This window comes from Delphinus delphis, chromosome 10 (assembly GCF_949987515.2).
Source record: "Delphinus delphis chromosome 10, mDelDel1.2, whole genome shotgun sequence".
NCBI lineage: Eukaryota > Metazoa > Chordata > Mammalia > Artiodactyla > Delphinidae > Delphinus > Delphinus delphis.
The window spans coordinates 91,219,170-91,239,101 of NC_082692.2; the positions used below are offsets into that span (position 1 = coordinate 91,219,170).

A 19,932-nucleotide genomic window follows, 5' to 3' on the forward strand; every position below is an offset into this window, starting at 1 on the left:
TGGCCTCATATGGTCTCATGATGAGCTTCTCTGCAGTGAAAAATGCTAACATCTTCCATTTGTTGGGGGGTTTTAGTTCTGTAAAAGAGCTCAAAGATATTGTTATGTGTCTCCCTTGAGGCAGAACCAGGACCCTGCCCCAAGGGTACACTAATGTTTCTTGACTGCTCTTCCCTTGTCTCTGCATCCTCTCCCTTCCCTGATTAGCAAGTGTTTGAAAGGCTTCTGTGACCAGGAGCCCCACAAGGTCCTGCTAGGTTTCACCTCGTCTGCATCTATTGGGATGATCATATAGGTTTTATTTTTTAGCCTGTAATATGGTGATTGTTTTTGTTTGTTTGCGGTACGCAGGCCTCTCACTGTTGTGACCTCTTCCGTTGCGAAGCACAGGCTCCGGACGCGCAGGCTCAGCGGCCATGGCTCACGGGCCCAGCCGCTCCGCGGCATGTGGGATCTTCCTGGACCGGGTCACGAACCCGCGTCCCCTGCTTCGGCAGGCGGACTCTCAACCACTGCGCCACCAGGGAAGCCCACATTGATTGGTTTTTAAATATTAAATCCACTTTGCATTCCTGGAATAAACCCAACTTGATCCAACTGGCTGGATTCAATTTGCTAAGATTTTATTAGAGGTATTTCTTTCTGTGTTCATGTGGATGTTGAACTGTAAATTCTTTTTTGGGTAATATCTATTTCAGTTTTGTTATCAGTGCTATGCTGGCCTCAAATGAGAGAAAGAGTGTTCCCTCTATTTTCTGAACAAAAATTGTTCACAATTGGTGTTATTTCTTCCTTAAGTGGTTGATAAATTTGACCACTGAAACTATCTGGGCCCGGAATTATGGGAAGTTTGTTGAACAAAATTTGATTTCTTTAATAGTAAAGGGCTATTCAGATTTAAAAGTTTGATCCTGTTTCAGTTTTGATAAGTTGTATTTTTCGAAGAATTTGTCCACTTCATCTATAATATCAAATTGGTTGGCATACAGTTGTCCATAGTGTCTCCTATTATCCTGTTAATGTCCATATGTCTTCAGTGATGGGCTCTCTTTTTTTTTTACTTGTGAGCGTGGTTCTTTTTTTTTAATTTAATTAATTAACTAATTTTTGTGTGTGTTGGGTCTTTGTTGTTGTGCGCGGGCTTTCTCTAGTTGCGGCGAGCGGGGGCTACTCTTCATTGCCGTGTGCGGGCTTCTCATTGCGGTGGCTTGTTTTATTGCAGAGCATGGGCTCTAGGCACGCACGGGCTCACTAGTTGTGGCTCGTGGGCTCTAGAGTGCAGGCTCAGCAGTTGTGGTGCATGGGCTTAGTTGCTCTACGGCATATGGGATCTTACCAGACCAGGGCTCAAACCCACGTCTCCTGCATTGGCAGGCAGATTCTTAACCACTGTGCCACCAGGGAAGTCCCCATTGATGGTCTCTTTTACATTAAATGCTCTCTGTATTTTTTTCTTGGCCAACTTAGTTAGGAGACATATATATATATATATATATACTTTTTTTTTTCATTACTGTGTTAAGGAGTTGGATTGAATCAATGCTTTGTCTCTGAGTGGCAACTTGGAAGGCTAGTCATATGTGCCTCAAAATGGGACGCTTAATTCCTCTGAAGATAAGAGGTCTCATCAAGGGAAGCCACAGAAATACCATAGCATATGAATTTTTCTAGGACAGTTTTAGGGACATTAAAGCAAAAAGACTACACTTACAATATTAAAACATTACACGATGCAGATTTTAGTTATTTTTTAGGTTATTGGAAAACTTCTTAGAAGTTTCCCATGTTAAGAATTTAGGGCTGTCCTCCCACTCTTTGGCCACTTTCTTCATTCTTCTCTGCTCTCCGAAAAACGAAAGCACTGAATCAAATCCAAGTTCTTCACTCTACAGCTGCACAAGTTTCCAGACCGTGAAAGCCAACGGTTACAAACCTCAGATGGGAAAATTAAAATATGCCCAGTAATTTCAACGGACCGGAGGCTTTTAATTTAAAACGAATGTCTCTTGAATCCTCTGCCTAGGTCTTGTCTAGGTACGTGTATTTTAAAAAATGTGTTCTTACTCCTGGGCAGAGGTAAGGTATAGAATAGTAACATGAGTCAAGTGCGAACCGGGGAGCAGGCAACAATAACAAGTTCACATTTACTGAGCACTTCCTCTTTACTAGGGAATAACGTGACATTTAAGCCTGACAAGACCCTGAGAGAGGTTCTAGTGATCGTCTCATTTTACAAAGGAAGCCGGGGTCACTCGACCAAGGTCACACAGGTATGCAGTGCAGATGGGCGCCTAACTACCTCAGGGCCAGAGAGAGGCGCGGTGAGACGTAATTAAAACAAGTGTACAGACCCTGGTCCTTCGGGTCACCTAAGGAGCGACCACTGGCTGCTTAGCCCTGGGAGGAGCTGGGGAACCGCGCTCCAGCGAGCGGCTTCCGCGGGGAGGTGGAAGGGGCGGGGAGAGCCTGGGCGGGCCCCGCCCACGCCCTGCTGCGACTTCCCATTCGCCGTTGATCGGCGCGCGTCAGTGACGTCCCCTCGCCTGCCGCCGGGAAGTGCGCGCGGCGATGACGGCGTGGCGGGGCCGGTGAGCGGGCGCGCGGGGTATTTGCGGGTGCGCGCCGCTGGGAGGGGGAGCGGCGGCGACGACGCGAGCGTCCTGCGGGCTCTCGCGCGGGCCGGGTCTTGGGGAAGGCGGGTGCCGGGGGCAGTGAGAGGCCTCTTCCGCACTAGGGGACAGAGCCCGACGTGGAGGTCGCGGGGCCGCGTGTCCGCCACGTCTCGCTGACCGCGGGCTGCTTCATCGGGCTTCCCCCGGGCTCTTTCCCTTCCTCGCGGCCGGGCCCCTGAGGGTCTCCCATTTCTGTCCAGCACCTGTCGTGGGAGGGGCGGGGCACGCCGTTTCAGGGCCTGGGTCCCCCCTCCCTGGGTTTTTCTGAGTTGAATCGGAGGTGGAAGGAAGCGCAGTGTTTGTCCTCCCCAGTGGTCTGGGTGAGGGGAGCTCGCCCCCTGGTGGGAAGCGCCTTTGAAACCCGCTTTCCAAGTAAAGAAATGGTTCTTCTCTAGTGGTTTCCGTTGGGGGTCACTTGAGCTCTGTCGTTGCCTCACGGAGGCCCACCTTATGTGGAAAGCGGGGTGGGATGACGGAGGACGGAAGGCGGGGTGTGCATGGGTGGGATTCAGGAGACGTGATGCGAGGGGCGGATGGTGAATGAGGAAGAAGCCGGGAGCAAGGACCGGTCATGGGGGAATACCTTATTTTACAGTGCCTAGGAAATATCCCTGGGTCATAAGTCTCAGGTGCGTGTGGGCAAGTATGTGACCGTGACTTGTTCTGGAGGAGACCAAGTATTCCTGCACGTCTTTGAGTTACATTTTCTGGAGCCACTGTTCTTGGCAGCCCTCACGCTTTAAACCACCTCCCGGAAGAGCACCCTAACAGTAAAATACATATGCGGGTGTAGTATCAGTAGTATGTGCTTCATGAGTGCAAAACCGGATAACGACAAGCGTAGTTCCAGCTGTAATTCTCCCTCCCAATGTCGCTTTCTTCAGTCTCTCATCTGAACAGGAGATGAATGTCTCTCTCTGTTGATAAGTAAAATCACGGAATATCCCTTTGTTGTCCTTCACTTGGAAGTTTCATTGTTGGGCATGCTTGCTTGTCTTGTAGATGTGTGGTTGGTGACTTTGTCTCCAGATGCTGAGGTGCCTGGGTCCCTGGCGCAGGCAGTTGCTGAGCTGCAGCTGGAGTAGACTGTTCCTTCTGAAGCACTCTCTGTTTACAATGAAGTTGCAGTCTCCAGAGTTCCAGTCGCTTTTCACAGAAGGCTTGAAGAGTCTGACAGGTGAGAGATTAGGATGCCTCCTCTTGCTTTGGAAGCCTGTAAAAATGGAGAGGCAGAGGGTTAACGTTTTTTAGCCAACATTCGTGGTTTTTTGTTGTTGTTAAGCTGATGAAAGCAGGGTTTACCGTGCATGGGTAATCCAAACCTATAGCCAAATCATGAGAAGAGGCAAATAATGATTGCAGTTAAAAAGCATGGCTTTTGGGCTTCCCTGGTGGTGCAGTGGTTGAGAGTCCGCCTGCCGATGCAGGGGACGCGGGTTCGTGTCCCGGTCCGGGAGGATCCCACATGCCGCGGAGCGGCTGGTCCTGTGAGCCATGGCCTCTGAGCCTGCGCGTCCGGAGCCTGTGCCCCGCAGCGGGAGAGGCCACAACAGAGAGAGGCCCGCGTACCGGAAAAAAACACAAAACCCAGGTACTTTATATGCATCACAGAATTGGGCCTACTAACTTAAGGAGTAGGTACTTTTTCTCTTGTTTTATAGTTGAAGAAACAGAGGCTTAGGAATGTGAAATGCTTTTCCAACGTTTTTATAGCTAATAAGTGGAGAGCTGGATTTTGAACTTGTACAGTCTTGGTTTGAGAACCCAGCTTGTAACCGCTAAGCTATATTTCCACCCCAGGTATAAGTGCTTTGTGAAACAACTGAAGGTAGAAGGAAGTGGGAGTTACGTCCGTTTGTGCACATGCAGAACTTATCTGGAAGGAACACAGGAAACAACGTGAGCTAAGTGCCGGATTACAGCAGCTTCATCTTGCTTGCCGCAGTACTATCATTTCTTATGTTCGTTCTCAGTATTAGCTACTGTTGCAGTGCACACAGCTGCATTTCAAAGCCTATGGTATCTTAGTCACGCCTTCAGAAATATATTAAGGTGTGTGGATGTAGAAACATGACCTTCACTGTTGGTTTGCCACCCTGGCTGTCCATTAGATTCACCTGGGGAGCTGTCCATTAGATTCACCTGGGGAGCTTTTTATAACATACAGGTGCTGGTGTCCCACTCCTGCCCTACTGAACTGGAATCGGAATCTCTAGGGAGCATGGGCATTTATAAATTTTGATAAAAACTCTCGTGACCAGAAGGTGGAGGAACCATTGCTTTAAAATGACTTTCCTTGCATTAGCTTGTTGACAAAGCTACTTTCCTATTCTTGAAATAAGGTGATTTTTTTAGGTGTATGTCAGAGGTAAATGGTCCAGAACTTGTTGATTTTTATAGGTTCTTCATAGTCTTGAAGTGGAGGGCCTAAAGCAGATGCTTTGCTGTGATTTTTTTTTTTTTTTTTTTTTTTTTTTTTGCGGTACACGGACCTCTCACTGTTGTGACCTCTCCCGTTGCGGAGCAACAGGCTCCAGATGCGCAGGCTCAGCAGCCATGGCTCACGGGCCCAGCCGCTCCGCGGCATGTGGGATCCTCCCGGACCGGGGCATGAACCCGTGTCCCCTGCATCAGCAGGCGGACTCTCAACCACTGCGCCACCAGGGAAGCCCGTGATTTTTAATTAGAGTGAAAAATGCTAGAGACTCACTGTCCCATAGAAGTGAGTCTCATATGCTACATAAACTTTTCTGGTAACCGCATTAAAAAAATAGAGAAATGGGTGAAATGAATTTTAATAACTATTTTTAGTATATCAACTTATTTAATTCTGTATATCTAAGATACCATCATTTTAATGTCAAATATTTGTAAAAATTATGAGTGAGATAATTCCTTCTCTTGCTTGTAAATCTTTGAAATCTGGTCCTTAGCACGCACAGACCGTCTTAATGCAGACTCGCCGCATTTCACAGTGCTCAGGAACCACGTGTGGCCACTGTTTGTATGGCTCATGTCTAGAAGCTTCAGCTTTGAGTTGGATTGTAGCTTGTTCTTTCTTTACATGCCTTTCCCAGCGCCCACTCTTCCCATCTTCCATTGTAAGGGCCAAATGATTGGATGTAGGGAATTAACTCTTGGGGGCCTATCTCAGATCCTTCTGCATTTTTCTTTTGGAAACAAGGCTGTGGATATTGATTACTGTAGGTCCTTGAACATTTTTTATTTTAACAGTTGCATTTGGCTTACTAACCCTGACTTCAAGAGCTGAGTTTTCTCCACCTTGAGTGGTGAAGTCCTAAGGAAGTTAGAGACGGAATAGTATGGTAAGAGAGTGGTAGTATTTGCCCAGTGGTCTGGTCCTCGAAAGACTGGCAAATGGGAGCATGGGCATCTTCTAAGATTGCATTTTTCTAGGTTATAGTGGAACTGGTAAGAATGGAATCTTTTAGTGCAGTGCCCAATGGTTAGAAAATCAAGTAATTAGTTTTATTTGATCTTTGCTACGTTCTAAAGACTTGAGTATTCTGGTAAAATATAATGTTCTGTATGAAAACAATGCACAAAAACACACAAAGGAAAAAAAAGATGGCTGTGATGCTGTGCAGTTTCATACTGTACCAGTTCTTAAATCATGATAGCTGTTTTGCCAAATGTAAAATTAGTTCCCAGCGTGCAAAAATTTGGGAGATTAGGACAGTGTATTATGCTCATACAGCGTTTTATAATGTCAGTTTATGTCATGTAATTTGTTTCCTTTTGCTAAGGACAGCCATATAATACCAGTGGCATATAAAATTATTTCTTCATTGTATACATGAGACTGAAGTTCCAAACCTAGTGCTTTTTGCTAAGTTACACGGTTAGTGGACAAGCTGGGGTTGCTGGGAGATAGTGCTCCATGGTTAGCTATCCACTGCTGCTTAGGTATGTGATGTCACCAAGTCGTATTAACATTTGGGACAGTTGGAATAGCTGATCACTCTTGAAGTTTGGGAGTTCCTAGAAACGCTAAGGAACAGATAGCTTGTTTTCTGGTAGTAACAGTCGTGCTGTGTAGTGGTCTTTTTACTAACACTTCCTGCCCGCTCTCCATCCGTACGACCTCCAATACTCAAAACTCAAAATTGTAAAGTGAAGCAGTTAATGAAAATTAGACTAAAAATTAAAATAAAATTTCGAAGATAGAAGACAATTACAAGTTTTCTGACAAATTAATGTCTTGGTCTTTTGGTTGCTCTTCAGACTGATTAATAATAGCTTGCTATCAGTTGTGGCAGCTGACACAAATTAAGACCATTTGGAATGATGAGATCCTGCATTTCATGAGTCTTAAGCTTGAATTTACAATTAAATTTAGTTGTATGAGGTGTTATGTTCACTTGAGTATGTATGTAGTTTACGAAGTTTGTTGGAATGTGGAATGTGTCCTTGTTTCTGTAAGATTGAAGATGTCAGTAACTGAGGGGAAAAAGGAGCCTCTTTAAGCTGGATAAGGCTTAACTGTTTTGGGTCAATGTAAAATCATGCCTTTCTTGCATGACTGCTCTTTCACACAGGCACGTACATATGCCTTTATGTGCCATTCTCATTTATATCAAAATGTTAGGATTGTGAGAACTTTTGGACATAGTTATCCATTTCCATAGGGCTAATCAAAATGATGAATAGATTACTTCGAGTTCTGGAACATTTTTTTTCTGTAATGTAGTTAATACACTGGGTGACTTTGAACTTAAAATTTTATTTTAGTAGACGGGGCTTGAGAATCTCAAAACAGTGGTCATCTTTGTGTTCAGCCTTGACCTTCATCCTCTTAAAGTAGGTTCAAATGAAAGTAAAACTTGCCCATTTTTTGCATTCCAGCAGTTTCTTATGTACTCTCTTAAGCTGAAGGAAGAAAAGCTTTTTAAAAACTTTTCAGTGAAGCGATCCCTCTTTTTTTTCTTTTCGTTCTTTTTCTTAAGCTTGTGTATCACAGTTCAGTTCCATCGTGAGCCAGTTTGGTATAAAGTTGAGTGAGATAGGTTTGCTACTCTGAGAAGTGGGGAGACAAAGCCATAAACAGGTAATTTTAATGTAATTAAAGGTAGGCTGCTCTCCTAGCTTAGGTGGAATTCACTTTACTCCACCACGAGGAGAGACTTCCTAAACTGAATCGCAGGAGTTGAGGAAGGGTGAGCTGGGTCAGTGTGTGTTCCCCACTGTGTGACCAGTTAGTGGGTCATAAAGTCAACTTAGTGGTCCTGGCCAGCATTAAAAAATAGAGGAAAAGAGATAAAGAATAGAATAGATTAGATTGCATGGTATGTATAGTAAGGGTAAGTACTATTTCATGAAACTCTTGTTTACCTTACCTAAGTCTCAGGAAAACTTTGGACTAACAGATGATTTTTTATATTTTAATTTAAGGGGCCATGGACCTCATTTTAAGGACTCATTGGGACTTGAATGGAAATGTGGAGTTAAAGGAGTTTGCACACTTCCTCTGGGAGGGGACTCACGGAAGTGGTAACCCTGTGGGAGAGCCTTTAGTTAAGGCAAGAAGGTAGAGGGAGGGAACCATTGTTATTTTTTTGCAGATCATTTTAGGGAGTCTGCAGAGGTCTGCAGCTGGAAGGCCTGGGAAGAACAGGCAGAGGAGGAGGATGACAAAGAGCACAGAGACTGGCGTGGGGATGGAGGATGACGTTTTGAGCTGTGATTAGTGTTGCTAGAGCTCTGATGCCTTTAGCCGAACGCTCAGGTCAGCGCCCTCCTGCCAAAGGCCAGCAGGAGCACCCCTCGCCGAGACGGGGAGCCCTGACCATGGGGCACCTTGGGGCCTCTGAGTAACAGGGGTGTAGAAAGGACGTCTTGTAGGATTTGAGCTTGAATCACGTGTTTTTGGGGCAAGTTGAAGAAGCGGGGCTTTGCTGTGCATCAGGTGGTGTCAGGAAGCAGGGGTTAACCTGTGATTGTCTTAATGATTCTTACCTGGAAGATGGGAAGCCTACATACACAGTGTGAGGCTAACGCTGACTGGGAACTAAGAGTATCACACGTATGAACTGTTACAGGGTGCTGTCTGGACAGTGTTTGTGTCTCATCTGTTCAGACATGATGACAGGTTGTCTTGATCCTGGTCAAGGTCACAGCCTTGTCTGCTGTGGATGTTCTCTGCCACGGTTATGTCCACAGGAGGCCACCTGGGCCTCATTGTGCGTGTCCAGCTCATAGCAACACCAAGCCGTGGGTGGTGGTGTCAGGCCGGGTCCTGGACGTCATGCTCACTGGGTCCCTGTGGTGTCCCTTAGTCACATGGGTGGTTGTGGTGGACTCGGCCTTGTCCTCTGCCTGCTTTGGGTGTCCTGGACTCAGGTCCTCATGGTGGCCCCAGTGTCATATGGCTTCTCCATAGAAGAGCTCTAAGCTGGTTTCAGACATCAGATGTCGATTATTTCTTGAAGGGTTCTTAGCTATAACGTTTATCGTGTGTGGTGTGATCAACTAATGTTTGATGGCTTCCTGCATGAATATGTTGCCTCAGCACAATACACAGAGAGAAATATGTGCAGGAACACGTCACAATTCTAAAGTATGCACATAAATCCGGAGGGAGAGAGCGGAATTATTCACCTTACTTTTTAGTAGTAATTCAAATTTACATTAATGACCTCGAAGCACTGTGGAATTCTAAATTATCTTCCGAATTAACCTAAAAGAAATTCTGCACGTTCCCTGCTTCTCATGTTTGTTAGAGGCATTCCGCTGTAGGCAGGTCACTTCGTTGCTGTGGGCCTTGATCTCCCAATTTTTATGTAAAAAGGCCGAGTTCAGTAATCTCTGCTGTCCCAAATAGATGGGAAAACTTGTACTTGTACTTCTGCACTTAAAAGAAACACACTGAAACAGAAAATGTTCTTTTTCACCTCAGAATTATTTGTCAAAGAAAATCATGAATTAAGAATAGCAGGAGGAGCAGTGAGGGATTTATTAAGCGGGGTAAAGCCGCAGGATGTGGATTTTGCTACCACTGCTACCCCTGCTCAAATGAAGGAGCTGTTTCAGTCGGTCGGCATTCGTATGATCAACAACAAAGGAGAAAAGCATGGGACGATCACTGCCAGGGTGAGTGAAAAGTTTGACAGGAACTGCATTGCCTTTTTTGGTAAGTTAAAGAATTGTTATAGATCATTTCTAGTTTTTAAAAAGCGAATAACAAAAAGCCTAGTTTAACAAAAAAAAGTCTCCTCTACCCTCTATTAAATCCTGCATCCTCCTTTGCTGAAGGCCCTTTTATTTTTATAGTAGTTACTTTTTCCCTCCACATTTCTAAAAAAGACCTTTCTATGCTCCAGTGTTTCATTTTCGTTGTACGCGGGCATCTCACCGTTGTGGCCTTTCCCGTTGCAGAGCATAGGCTCCAGATGTGCAGGCTCAGCGGCCATGGCTCACGGGCCCAGCCGCTCCGCGGCATGTGGGATCTTCCCGGACCGGGGCACGAACCCGTGTCCCCCGCATTGGCAGGTGGACTCTCAACCACTGTGCCACCAGGGAAGCCCTATTTTCGTTTTAATTTCCAGGGAAGCCCCATTTTCGTTTTTAATTTCCAGTCTTAAGATGTTGCTTGTTGACTCCTGCAGGGAAGGTGATTGAGCCGCCTTATCACACCCTTCTCAACAGCAAGCACATACGATGCTCCTTCCCTCATTTTCTCAGTACATATATGCCATAATTTTTGGTTAAATCAGTTCATAATTGTTGTTTATGGCTAGACCGTGCAGTGTGTTTCAACTACATTCCTCGTGTTCCGTGCTTTGGGTTTTCCCTGCATTTAACGGCGTAGTTCTGTGACACAGCTCTCGTGTGCTGCTCATTCATTCATCCTGTGCTCTGCAGTTCCTCCCGGTGGCTTTCACCACGTCAAGTTTCAGTTCCTTTTTCTGGAGCCAGCTCACCGGCTGCAGTCTGTCTTCTCCCATCTGTGTGTCCTAGGCCGGCTCCCCACTCACGTCCTGGGATTTCCCCACACCAGATCTTGTGAGCTTCCTTGGCCTCTTACTTACCAGACCTCCTGGTTCCTGATCCCGTGGTAGTCTTTCCTGGATTATGCCCTCATTTTGGTAACCTGAGAGAGCTTTCCATGTGTGAAATGTTTTTATTTTACCTTCACACTGATCTGATAGTTTGGTTGGCTGTGGAATTCAAGGCTGGGAATTATTTTCAGGCAGAAATGTAAAAAAGGCTTTGTTTTTCTACCTTCCAGTGCTGCCACTGAGAAGTCTGAGCTCATTCGGATCTCTCCTTTGTTTGAGACCTGATTATCATTATTCTTTTCCGCTCTTGGAAGCCTTTCTGATCTCGTTATCTCTGGTGTTTTTAATTTCAAGATGACGTGCCTTGGCTCGGATTTATTTTTTCATTCATTGTGTGGGGCACTTAGGGCCCCCTTGTGTTCCCCTCATGATGTCATCCCCTTTGTTAAATGTTTCTCCCTTTGGAAAATCCCGTGATGTTGGACGTTGGACCATGGGGGCTCATCTCCTAGTTTTATCTTTTGTCTCTTGTTTTATATTCGCATTTCTTTTATTTTACTTTGAGATTGCCTTAACTTGATCATCCAGTTTTCTTATTGTATTGGCAACTTTTGCTGTCTTCTAAATTTTCAAGAGGTCTTTCTTACAGTATTTTTGAAAGCTTCCTGTTCTTGTTCAGATGCAGTATCTTCTCTTATTTCCCTTAGGGCATCAATTTTAGGTACTTCGACAATGTCTTTATTTCCTCTGAGCTTGTTCTGTCTTGCTGTTGGCTTTCCTTCGGTGTGGGTGTTTTTCGGTCTCTCTTTATGTTTGGGTGATCTACCGTGTGCATAATGACCTGAGCACTTTACTGTAGTTCTGTGTGGGAAGCGTCAGCCAGTTAGTTATGGGACCACCACTGTCAATATCAGGAGGACTTTTCATTAGGAGACGTCAGAGGAATCCTCCAGTGTTACCCAGGTTAGAATAAGCCTGCTTGTTAGCATTTTGAAAACCAAGCGGGGAAAGGGATGGGGTTATGTTGGTTTTTCTTCATGTTATTTTCATTGTGGTGCATCACTCCCATGGTCACGTGTCTGGTGCCCCAAGTTCTGATTATTTTGGAGTCAGCCTTTCTGGTTAATCTCTGTTTCTCTGCTTGGGTGAGGGAGTCACTCTGGAGGTCTAATTTTTTCTTGCATGGATTTTCAGCAGTCTTCATATTTCATACCCTTTTCTTTGGGATAACTTGTGCCTCAAATTCCTGATTCTGGAATTCTGTAGTGAGACCTAGTTTGTTTGTAGAGAAGAATATGCATGAGGTTGAGAGGAATTCTAGAACAGACTTTTACTGATCATTATTGACTTTCAGTTCCTAATGAAGAGATTCCGAACTGCTTGGCATGTAGCGACCTTTGCTGTCTTCCCCTACATGCTGATATGCTATTTGTGCAGTGTGCTTTCTCTTACACGTATCCCTCTTCCTCTCCATTGTGCCTTTGGTCATCTTTTTCTCTTCATCTGAATGTTGTTCTTCCCACATCTGCATGTACATATCCTACTTATTTTTCAAAGCTAAGACCACATGTCCCTCTAACATGAGGCTACCCACCTTTTCCCAGCTGGAGGTAATCTCTCTTCCCGAGATATATGTGGCACTGTATTTTAACCTCATTGATGATTACCAGTAAAGGAGCTGCAGGGTGTGGTACCTGTATTTCTTCCTCTGTCAGTCCTTCACTCAGTGGTATATATTCTGTAAATTGATATTCAGCTCTTTGCAAACTGGAGCTGTTAAAAAATATTTCAAAGAGTAGTCTGGTTTGAAATTGAAGAACCAGAATATACTGTTTTTAAGGGCTCTTCCCTTCTGCCACATGATTTGTCAGACATGCCATTTTTATATGTCAGACTCATCTTTTTTAATTAAGATGGGTTTATTATTTCTTAAAAATATTCTTTGGATCTATCTTTGAATACTATGGGTGTCTTCCTGTCTCAAGGTATATGTGCACTAGTTGACTGTAAAAAGAAAGACGATACCTGTCAGGACTAACATGTTATTTTCAATTCATCCAGTAATACTAAAAACAAATTTTAAAAAAACATATATTTACTTCCAGCTTCATGAAGAAAATTTTGAAATAACTACACTACGGATTGACGTTGCCACTGATGGAAGACATGCTGAGGTCGAATTCACAACTGACTGGCAGAAAGATGCTGAACGCAGAGATCTCACTATAAATTCTATGTTTTTAGGTAATATATGTAGATAATGTTTTAATTCAGTCCAAATGCCTTCTTTTTGAGTGAAACCTGCATCCTGGAAACGTTCCCCAGCGTGAGGGGTTGCATTAGTTTCTTCTAAGAGACAGCCTATTGGTTAAAGACGGCCCTGGAGCCGAGATCCCTGGGTTCCTCGGACTCCATCATTCTCTCGCTGTAAAATGAGGAAGGTGATATTAGCTTCCTTTGCAGGGTTTTTGTGAGGATTAGAGGGGTTGGTCATGGCGAATCCCTGGCACAGTGCCTGGCACCTTATTAATCGCATCTAAAAATGTTAGGTTTCGGGTCAGAAACGTGCACACAGACACACACACGCTGTGCCCCTCTTCCTCTGTCTTTCCTGTGCGCACATTCCACCCCTTCCTCTCTGCTGGTGCCGGTGGTGCACTTGGTCAGTGACTTCACCTCTTCCGTTGCCTGTTGCTCCGTGTGCCGAGCACCACTTCAGTCTTCTGTAGCACTGCGTTTCAGGAACTGTCTGTACTCCGTCAGAGTTGGCGTGTGAGAGGGAACCTATGTATCATCTCAGCTTAACTTGTTCATGAAAGGAGTGAGAATCATAATGGGAGTAGGTGTGAATTAGGTTAGTGTTTTGGTGCACAATAGAAGCATTATTTTTTGTCCTTTAAATTTTAGACAAGCTCTTTAGGTTTAAATCTCTGGATTAGAAAAGAGAGACGGAGCATCCACTCTTCGTAACCTACTTTGGGGCACGGTAACTGTGAAAGGATGAAGCAGTGGGTTCCACTTCGTGGGATGGGGAAGGGGGCTGTAGGCCCAGATGGGATCTCTTGCTAATTACATTAATACCAAATAACATTTCTAGAGCACCTACTCGGTTCGAGGCGCATCAGTGCTCACTTGATATACTTTAGCTCATTTAATTCTGAGAAAAGTTCCATAAAGTGGGTATTAAACTCATTCGACAGATGAGGAAACAGACTCAGAGATGTTAAGTACTTGAGCTCAAGTCATGGAGAGCCTTGATTGGTTTCCGAAGCCTGGGTGATTTATGACCAAAGGCAGCCCAGCTGGAGGCATGCTTTCTCTCCATTAGGGGGTGGAACTCCAGGTGTTAATTTTCTTCTTACATCAGCTTTATTTAAACTGCTCCAACTAGTGCAGTGTATGAAAAATCTTACAACTAGCTTCTCATATGCAGACAGAACTAAAAGAAACTAATAGTCTTTTTCAAGATACTATTTTATAAAAATAAAAACTGTTCTTATTGGTACTACTGTTTTCTAACATTTGCTGAACCCTCATAATGTGCCAGCCACTGTTGTAAGCCCATCACATAAATGTAATCTTCCCACCAACCCTATGAGTAGTTCCTGGTATTTAACTCACGATAATTTGCTCAATGTCCTGCAGCTGGTAAATTGGAGAATTAGGATTCCAACGTAAGCAGCCTGGCTCCAGAGGTCACTTCCTTAACCACCACATTATGCTCAGCAACACAGCTTTATTTCTCATTTTTATTCATCATTTTTTTAAAGGGTATTCAGAGCAAAACAAAGTACACACTGATGTATACTCAGTAATCCTTACCTTTAGCCCATTTTCCCATCCAGACTTTTCAAGCCTTATCAGATAAAGCATTCCTGGTTCTGGGGGTGAGGGTTACTTTGCTTTTCAAACCCTTATTTTCCGTTTTGTCACACTATGTTTTTTTCCTCCAAATTTGATCTTCCCTTCACTGAAAAAGATATTATTTCCACATTCCCCAGGAAGTTGAGTCTCTTCATTAAGAGAAGTAACATGAAGAGACAGATATATACCACATTTATGTTCTACTTTGTAATCGTTATCTTTGTCTCTTTACATAGTTTGTTTATTTGTTTTCATTTCCTGCTATATCTTTCTGAATCTGGAGCCTTATAAATTGGCTCTAAGTGTCAAAATGCCACATCAACCAAAAGAGCTTGGCAAGTATTAAGCCTGAGTTTACCAGTGTCTTTGCATTTGGGATAATCAAGAGCACTCAGGTTCAAGAGAATTAAAATGACAAGTGGTTATTTTTTGTAGTAGTGGCAGTGCTTCCTTTCTGTGATGCCACGAGGTGAAGTCTCTCTTAGGCTCACAGAGCTCCCCGTTTGGGTGGTTGAATGGTACCTGTGTCTTTGCTCGAAGTGTTTCTCTTTTTCCTCCTTAGTTCTCAGGGTGACCATCTGTCTCAGTTTGCCTGGGACTGAACTAATTCCTGAGACCTGCGATTTTCGGTTTTAAAATCAGCAAGGTCCTGGGATAACTGGGATGAATTGATCACTTTATTCATACCTGAGGTTTTATGCACTTTATATTAAAATTGTTAGGTTTTTTTCATTTTGTTCAACATGTGAGAGAGCATATCGTGGTAGAAATTGGTTTACAACATTTTGAACGGATATTAGGTTCACATGGTTCAAAATTCGCAAAGTTTAAAAGGCTGCATGGTGAAGTGTCACCATCAGATTTACTGTCCCCTTGCTGACAGTGTAATAAGACTTGGATCCTTGCCAAGCTGATACAAAGCTGAAAAATGGTGTCTCATAAACTTGCATTTCTTATGACTAAGGTTGAAAATCTTCATTTTTAAAGAGGCTTTTTGTATTTCCTTGTATATATTTTTAGCTCATTTTTCCATTTATGTGGTCTTTTTCTATTTAAGAGCTTTCTGTAGATTATCAAAATTAGCCATTTGTCTCTATGATACAGACTGAAATGTGTTTTTCCCAGTATGTCGTCTGTCTAATGCTTTGCATTGTGATGTTTTTTTGCTATGCAGCCATATCTGATGTTTTATGTAGTTGGATTTATTAATTTCTTTGAAGGCTCTGGTGGTGTGTTTTGTTGTTTCTTCTTGGTAATTATATTTTACCAATAGGGACGACTAAAGGTCGTCCCTATTTCAGTATTATAAAATTGTTTCATATGGTTTATTATTTATTACTTTTAGTACTTAGTTTCTCCAGAGAGTTTTTACTACTGTGTATTGTTTCCAGATTATTTTGGCAATTCTTGTTTATTTTCCATTATTCACTTGAAAATCAGCTTGTTTGATGTTGTCTCAGCCCACTTCATACTGGCATAGGTCTTGTTTAGTTTATTGAGTGTATTTAATTGCTGGTGTAAATGCAGCCTTTTATTCCATTATATCTTCCATTTGACACTGGATATAGATGAATGCTATTCATGTCTGTATTTCAACCTTGTAAGTCTTCACTTTGCTTAGTTTTTACTGTTTGTGATTGTTTTTAGCTAATTTCCTTAAGTTTTCCAATTTTTTTCTCAGTTCCTTTTAATTTTTTGAATTGAGGTAGTAATTGAAATACAACGTTAGTTTAAGTATACAATATGATTTGCTACTTGTATATATTAAGAAATGATCACCACAAAAAGTCTAGTTAACACCTGACACCATACATAGTTACAGAATTTTCTTCCCCTTGTGATGAGAACGTTTAAGGTCTTCTATCTTATATGGAATACAGTATTGTTACCTATAGTCACCATGCTGTGCATTACCTCCTCAGAACTTATTTACTTATAGCTAGGAGTTTGCACCTCTTGACTCTCTTCACCCACTGCACCGGCCCCTGGCCTCAGCCTCTGGCAACCACCAGTCTGTTCTCTCTCTGTGAGCTTGTTTTTTTTAAGATTCTATATAAAAATGAGGTCATACGGTATTTGTCTTTCTCTGTCTGGTTTATTTCACTTAGCATAATGCCCTCGATATCCATCCATGTTGTCACAAATGGCAAGATTTCATTCTTTTTTTATGGTTGAGTAATATTCCATTGTATATGTGCCATTGTTTTCCAGTTCTTATTTGTTAATAGTGATTTTTCTTCTCTCTTTTCTAATGAATAGGTTTCGATGGTACTTTATTTGACTATTTTAATGGTTATGAAGATTTAAAAAATAAGAAAGTTAGATTTGTTGGACAAGCTAAACAGAGGATACAAGAAGATTATCTTCGAATTTTAAGATATTTCAGGTAAGGATTTTTATAAATTATATTAATGATACAGTTTTGAATATTAATACCAGAGCACAATTCTGATCATATGAAATGCACAGCAGGTTACTGTACACAGTGGTGACATCCCAAACGCCTGTCTCAAGAGACAGGATACTGTGACTCATGATACTTAGATACTTCATCTTTTCATTGTGCAAAGCAGTTATTTGCTCCTTTCTGTGATGATCTTTTAAATAATTCAGCTTTAAAAAGGTCTTTTTTCTTTTTGATTATTTTCTGCACCAGTCATTCATTACACAGTTATGAGGGCTTATCACAAGCCAACCCTTGTGCTAGGTGCTTTGAACAGAGTAGTGAGTCAGAGTATGCTTTCATGTGGCTTACTGTTTTAGGTGGTCATGGGAAATCTGTCCGAAGAATTGGGAAGGTATGAAATGCATTTGGGTGGTCTTGTGGGTAGCAATGCTTTTTCAACTCCGAACTCTAACATTTAAGTAAACTACTGTAACTGGCTAATTTATGTCTACTGATATTAATTTTTCACTGGTTGGGATCACTCAGAATATTCTTTGACAGAGTCTACATATTTTGTCAATAAATGCTATCCCTTTAGACTTCAGTGTTTGCAAACCGTCTCTCTTTACAAATAATAGGACAGAGACAGCCACAGCCATAGCCATTTAATCATTTAATTTAGATCACTAATGAACGAATTTTGAAGATATGAGTGGTAAAAACAGGTATACTTTAATGCTTCCAGTTCTGAGAGTCCATGAAATACACTCCCTTGTCTGCAGCGAGATTTGTTTTATTTGAAGCTCTTAATTAAAAGTATTGATGTGTACAGACAGGCAACCTTTGAGGGATTAAGACTCCTCCAGCGTGGCATTTCAAGTCTTGTTTTAGTGCCTGGGGAAGACTGCTCTGGTTTATGCATCCAGTGTCAGTACCAATTCAGAGACCTCTTTTGATGGCCATTCTAACGTTTCAGTCAGTGATGTGAAAGTGCAGTGAGGAGGGGGTCTGGTTCTTGCTGACTTTAAGAAGGTTCCTTATACTTTATTGGACCTCAGGTTTTCTCATGTGAGAAGAGAGAGAAGGTGAACTGACCAAGATGGTTGTTAAGGTTACTCCTAGACCTAATACTTCTCTGTTGTTTCTGATTAAATAGATGTCTGCAATAGTACTGGTAAAATGACAAGCAGATTTTTCTGGTGAAACACTGGCATAGAGGTAGTACACTCTGAGACTTTTGCTTTGTAGGTTTTATGGGAAAATTGTAGATACACCTGGTGACCACGATCCTGAGACTTTGGAAGCAATTGCAGAAAATGCAAAAGGCCTGGCTGGAATATCAGGAGAGAGGATTTGGGTGGAACTAAAAAAAATTCTTACTAGTAACCACGTAAATCATTTGATTCACCTCATCTATGATCTTGGTGTGGCTCCTTACATAGGTGAGTCCAACTTAAAAAGTTTGCCTTTTTGGCCATGAAACACATCTGGATTAAAAATTTCTTAAGAAAAAAATGTTTAACAATTCTAAAAGGAAAAATGGAGTATTTTAAAAGATGGTAAACTTTGAGGTCAGGAGTAGGACAGTTTTTTCACAGGTAGGGGACAGCTCAGAGACAGCACATTGTGGTGGAACAAAGTGGCCTCTGGAATCAGTCCATCCTGGGTTTCAGTGAGGCTTTGCCACTTATCAGCTTTGTGACTTGCCTTATCTCCTTACGTGTTAGTTTCTGAATCTAACAGAGGGGTATGAAAGTGATGGCATCTGTCTAATGGAAGGGCTGAGAGCTTCCAGGAGCTTTAATACATGTACAGCACGGAGAAGACCTGCCTTATACATGGAAATAGTTCAGTAGGTTTAAAATTAATATTCAGAAGCAACAGCGGGATTTTGCGATGTGGGAGAGGGCAGCAACAGTGTACCAGTGGTTCATCTGTAAGATGGAGCAGCACATTGGACCCATAGTGAGCCCTGGGGCCAGGGCACTTCTGCAAACGGAAACAGTGTTTGCTTAAGATATGAATTTATTTTATTAAATTTATCCTTTCTAAAAATGGGTTAAAAATGCTTTTGTCCCTACAGGCTTACCTGCTAGTGCAAGTTTAGAAGAATTTAACAAAGTCAGTAAAAATGTTGAAGGTTTTTCCCCAAAGCCAATGACTCTCTTGACCTCACTGTTCAAAGTACAGGATGATGTCACAAAACTGGATCTGAGGTTGAAGATTTCAAAAGAAGAGAAGAATCTTGGTTTATTTATAGTTAAAAACAGGAAAGATTTAATTAAAGCAACAGATAGTTCAGAACCTTTGAAACCCTATCAAGACTTCATTATAGATGTAAGTATGTTCTGGGCTTGGTCAGAATATAAATCATCTTTGCTAATTGTGGAACACATTTATTAATACTAAGACCCACAAAGTATTATGTGAATTTCTTTTATTTTAAATGAAAAATTTCACATTGAGCATTTATTTAAATTTTAGGATAAGATCATTAGCAAGTGTGGTAATGTTTGACTTTGGCCCTTAGTCTAGAGACTCCGATGCAACTGCTCGTGTGTGTGAACTCCTCAAGTACCAAGGAGAGCACGGTCTTCTGAAGGAAATGCAGCAGTGGTCCATTCCTCCATTTCCTGTAAGTGGCCATGACATCAGAAAAGTGGGCATTTCTTCCGGAAAAGAAATTGGGGTTCTCTTACAGCAGTTGAGAGAACAGTGGAAGAAAAGTGGTTACCAAATGGAAAAAGACGAACTGCTAAGTTACATAAAGAAGACCTAAATTTGATGAGAGCTGGCTACTAAAAAAGCAGAAACATTCTGGTAAGACTAGTTTTTTCCCATCCCCCCTTAGTGAGATTGAAGAGACTGGAATAAAAGCCAGCTTAGAGGATCTCTTCAGAAGAGTAAAGGTCTTATTTTGTGAAATATAATTGTATTTCAGGCATTAAAGGAAAGTCTACCTCCTCTTAATCTGATTTATATCACTGAACCT

At 42.4% G+C, this 19,932-nt stretch overlaps 1 protein-coding gene across 2 annotated transcripts; it reads left to right on the forward strand.

Annotated features, from left to right (window-relative positions):
• The first annotated feature begins 2,565 nt into the window (after positions 1-2,565).
• On the forward strand, positions 2,566-19,719 carry TRNT1 (tRNA nucleotidyl transferase 1). Of its 2 annotated transcripts, XM_060022939.1 has the most exons (8): positions 2,566-2,588; positions 3,675-3,849; positions 9,589-9,782; positions 12,796-12,934; positions 16,814-16,940; positions 18,189-18,382; positions 19,024-19,277; positions 19,471-19,719. In XM_060022939.1, the coding sequence occupies exons 2-8, from the start codon at positions 3,702-3,704 to the stop codon at positions 19,717-19,719; spliced, it is 1,305 nt and encodes a 434-aa protein (XP_059878922.1). In that variant the 5' UTR covers positions 2,566-2,588; positions 3,675-3,701. The 2 variants fall into 2 exon arrangements, with proteins under 2 accessions (XP_059878922.1, XP_059878921.1); XM_060022938.1 differs by lacking the exon at positions 2,566-2,588 and having other exon boundaries at positions 3,199-3,849.
• Positions 19,720-19,932: the final 213 nt, after the last annotated feature.

Bases quoted from the DNA above. Each gene is read 5' to 3' on its own strand.
- TRNT1 (XM_060022939.1), top strand. From the start codon at position 3,702: ATGCTGAGGTGCCTGGGTCCCTGGCGCAGGCAGTTGCTGAGCTGCAGC. The intron at 3,850-9,588 runs GTGAGAGATTAG...TTTTCACCTCAG, and splicing joins AGGCTTGAAGAGTCTGACAG to AATTATTTGTCAAAGAAAAT. The intron at 9,783-12,795 runs GTGAGTGAAAAG...ATTTACTTCCAG, and splicing joins ATGGGACGATCACTGCCAGG to CTTCATGAAGAAAATTTTGA.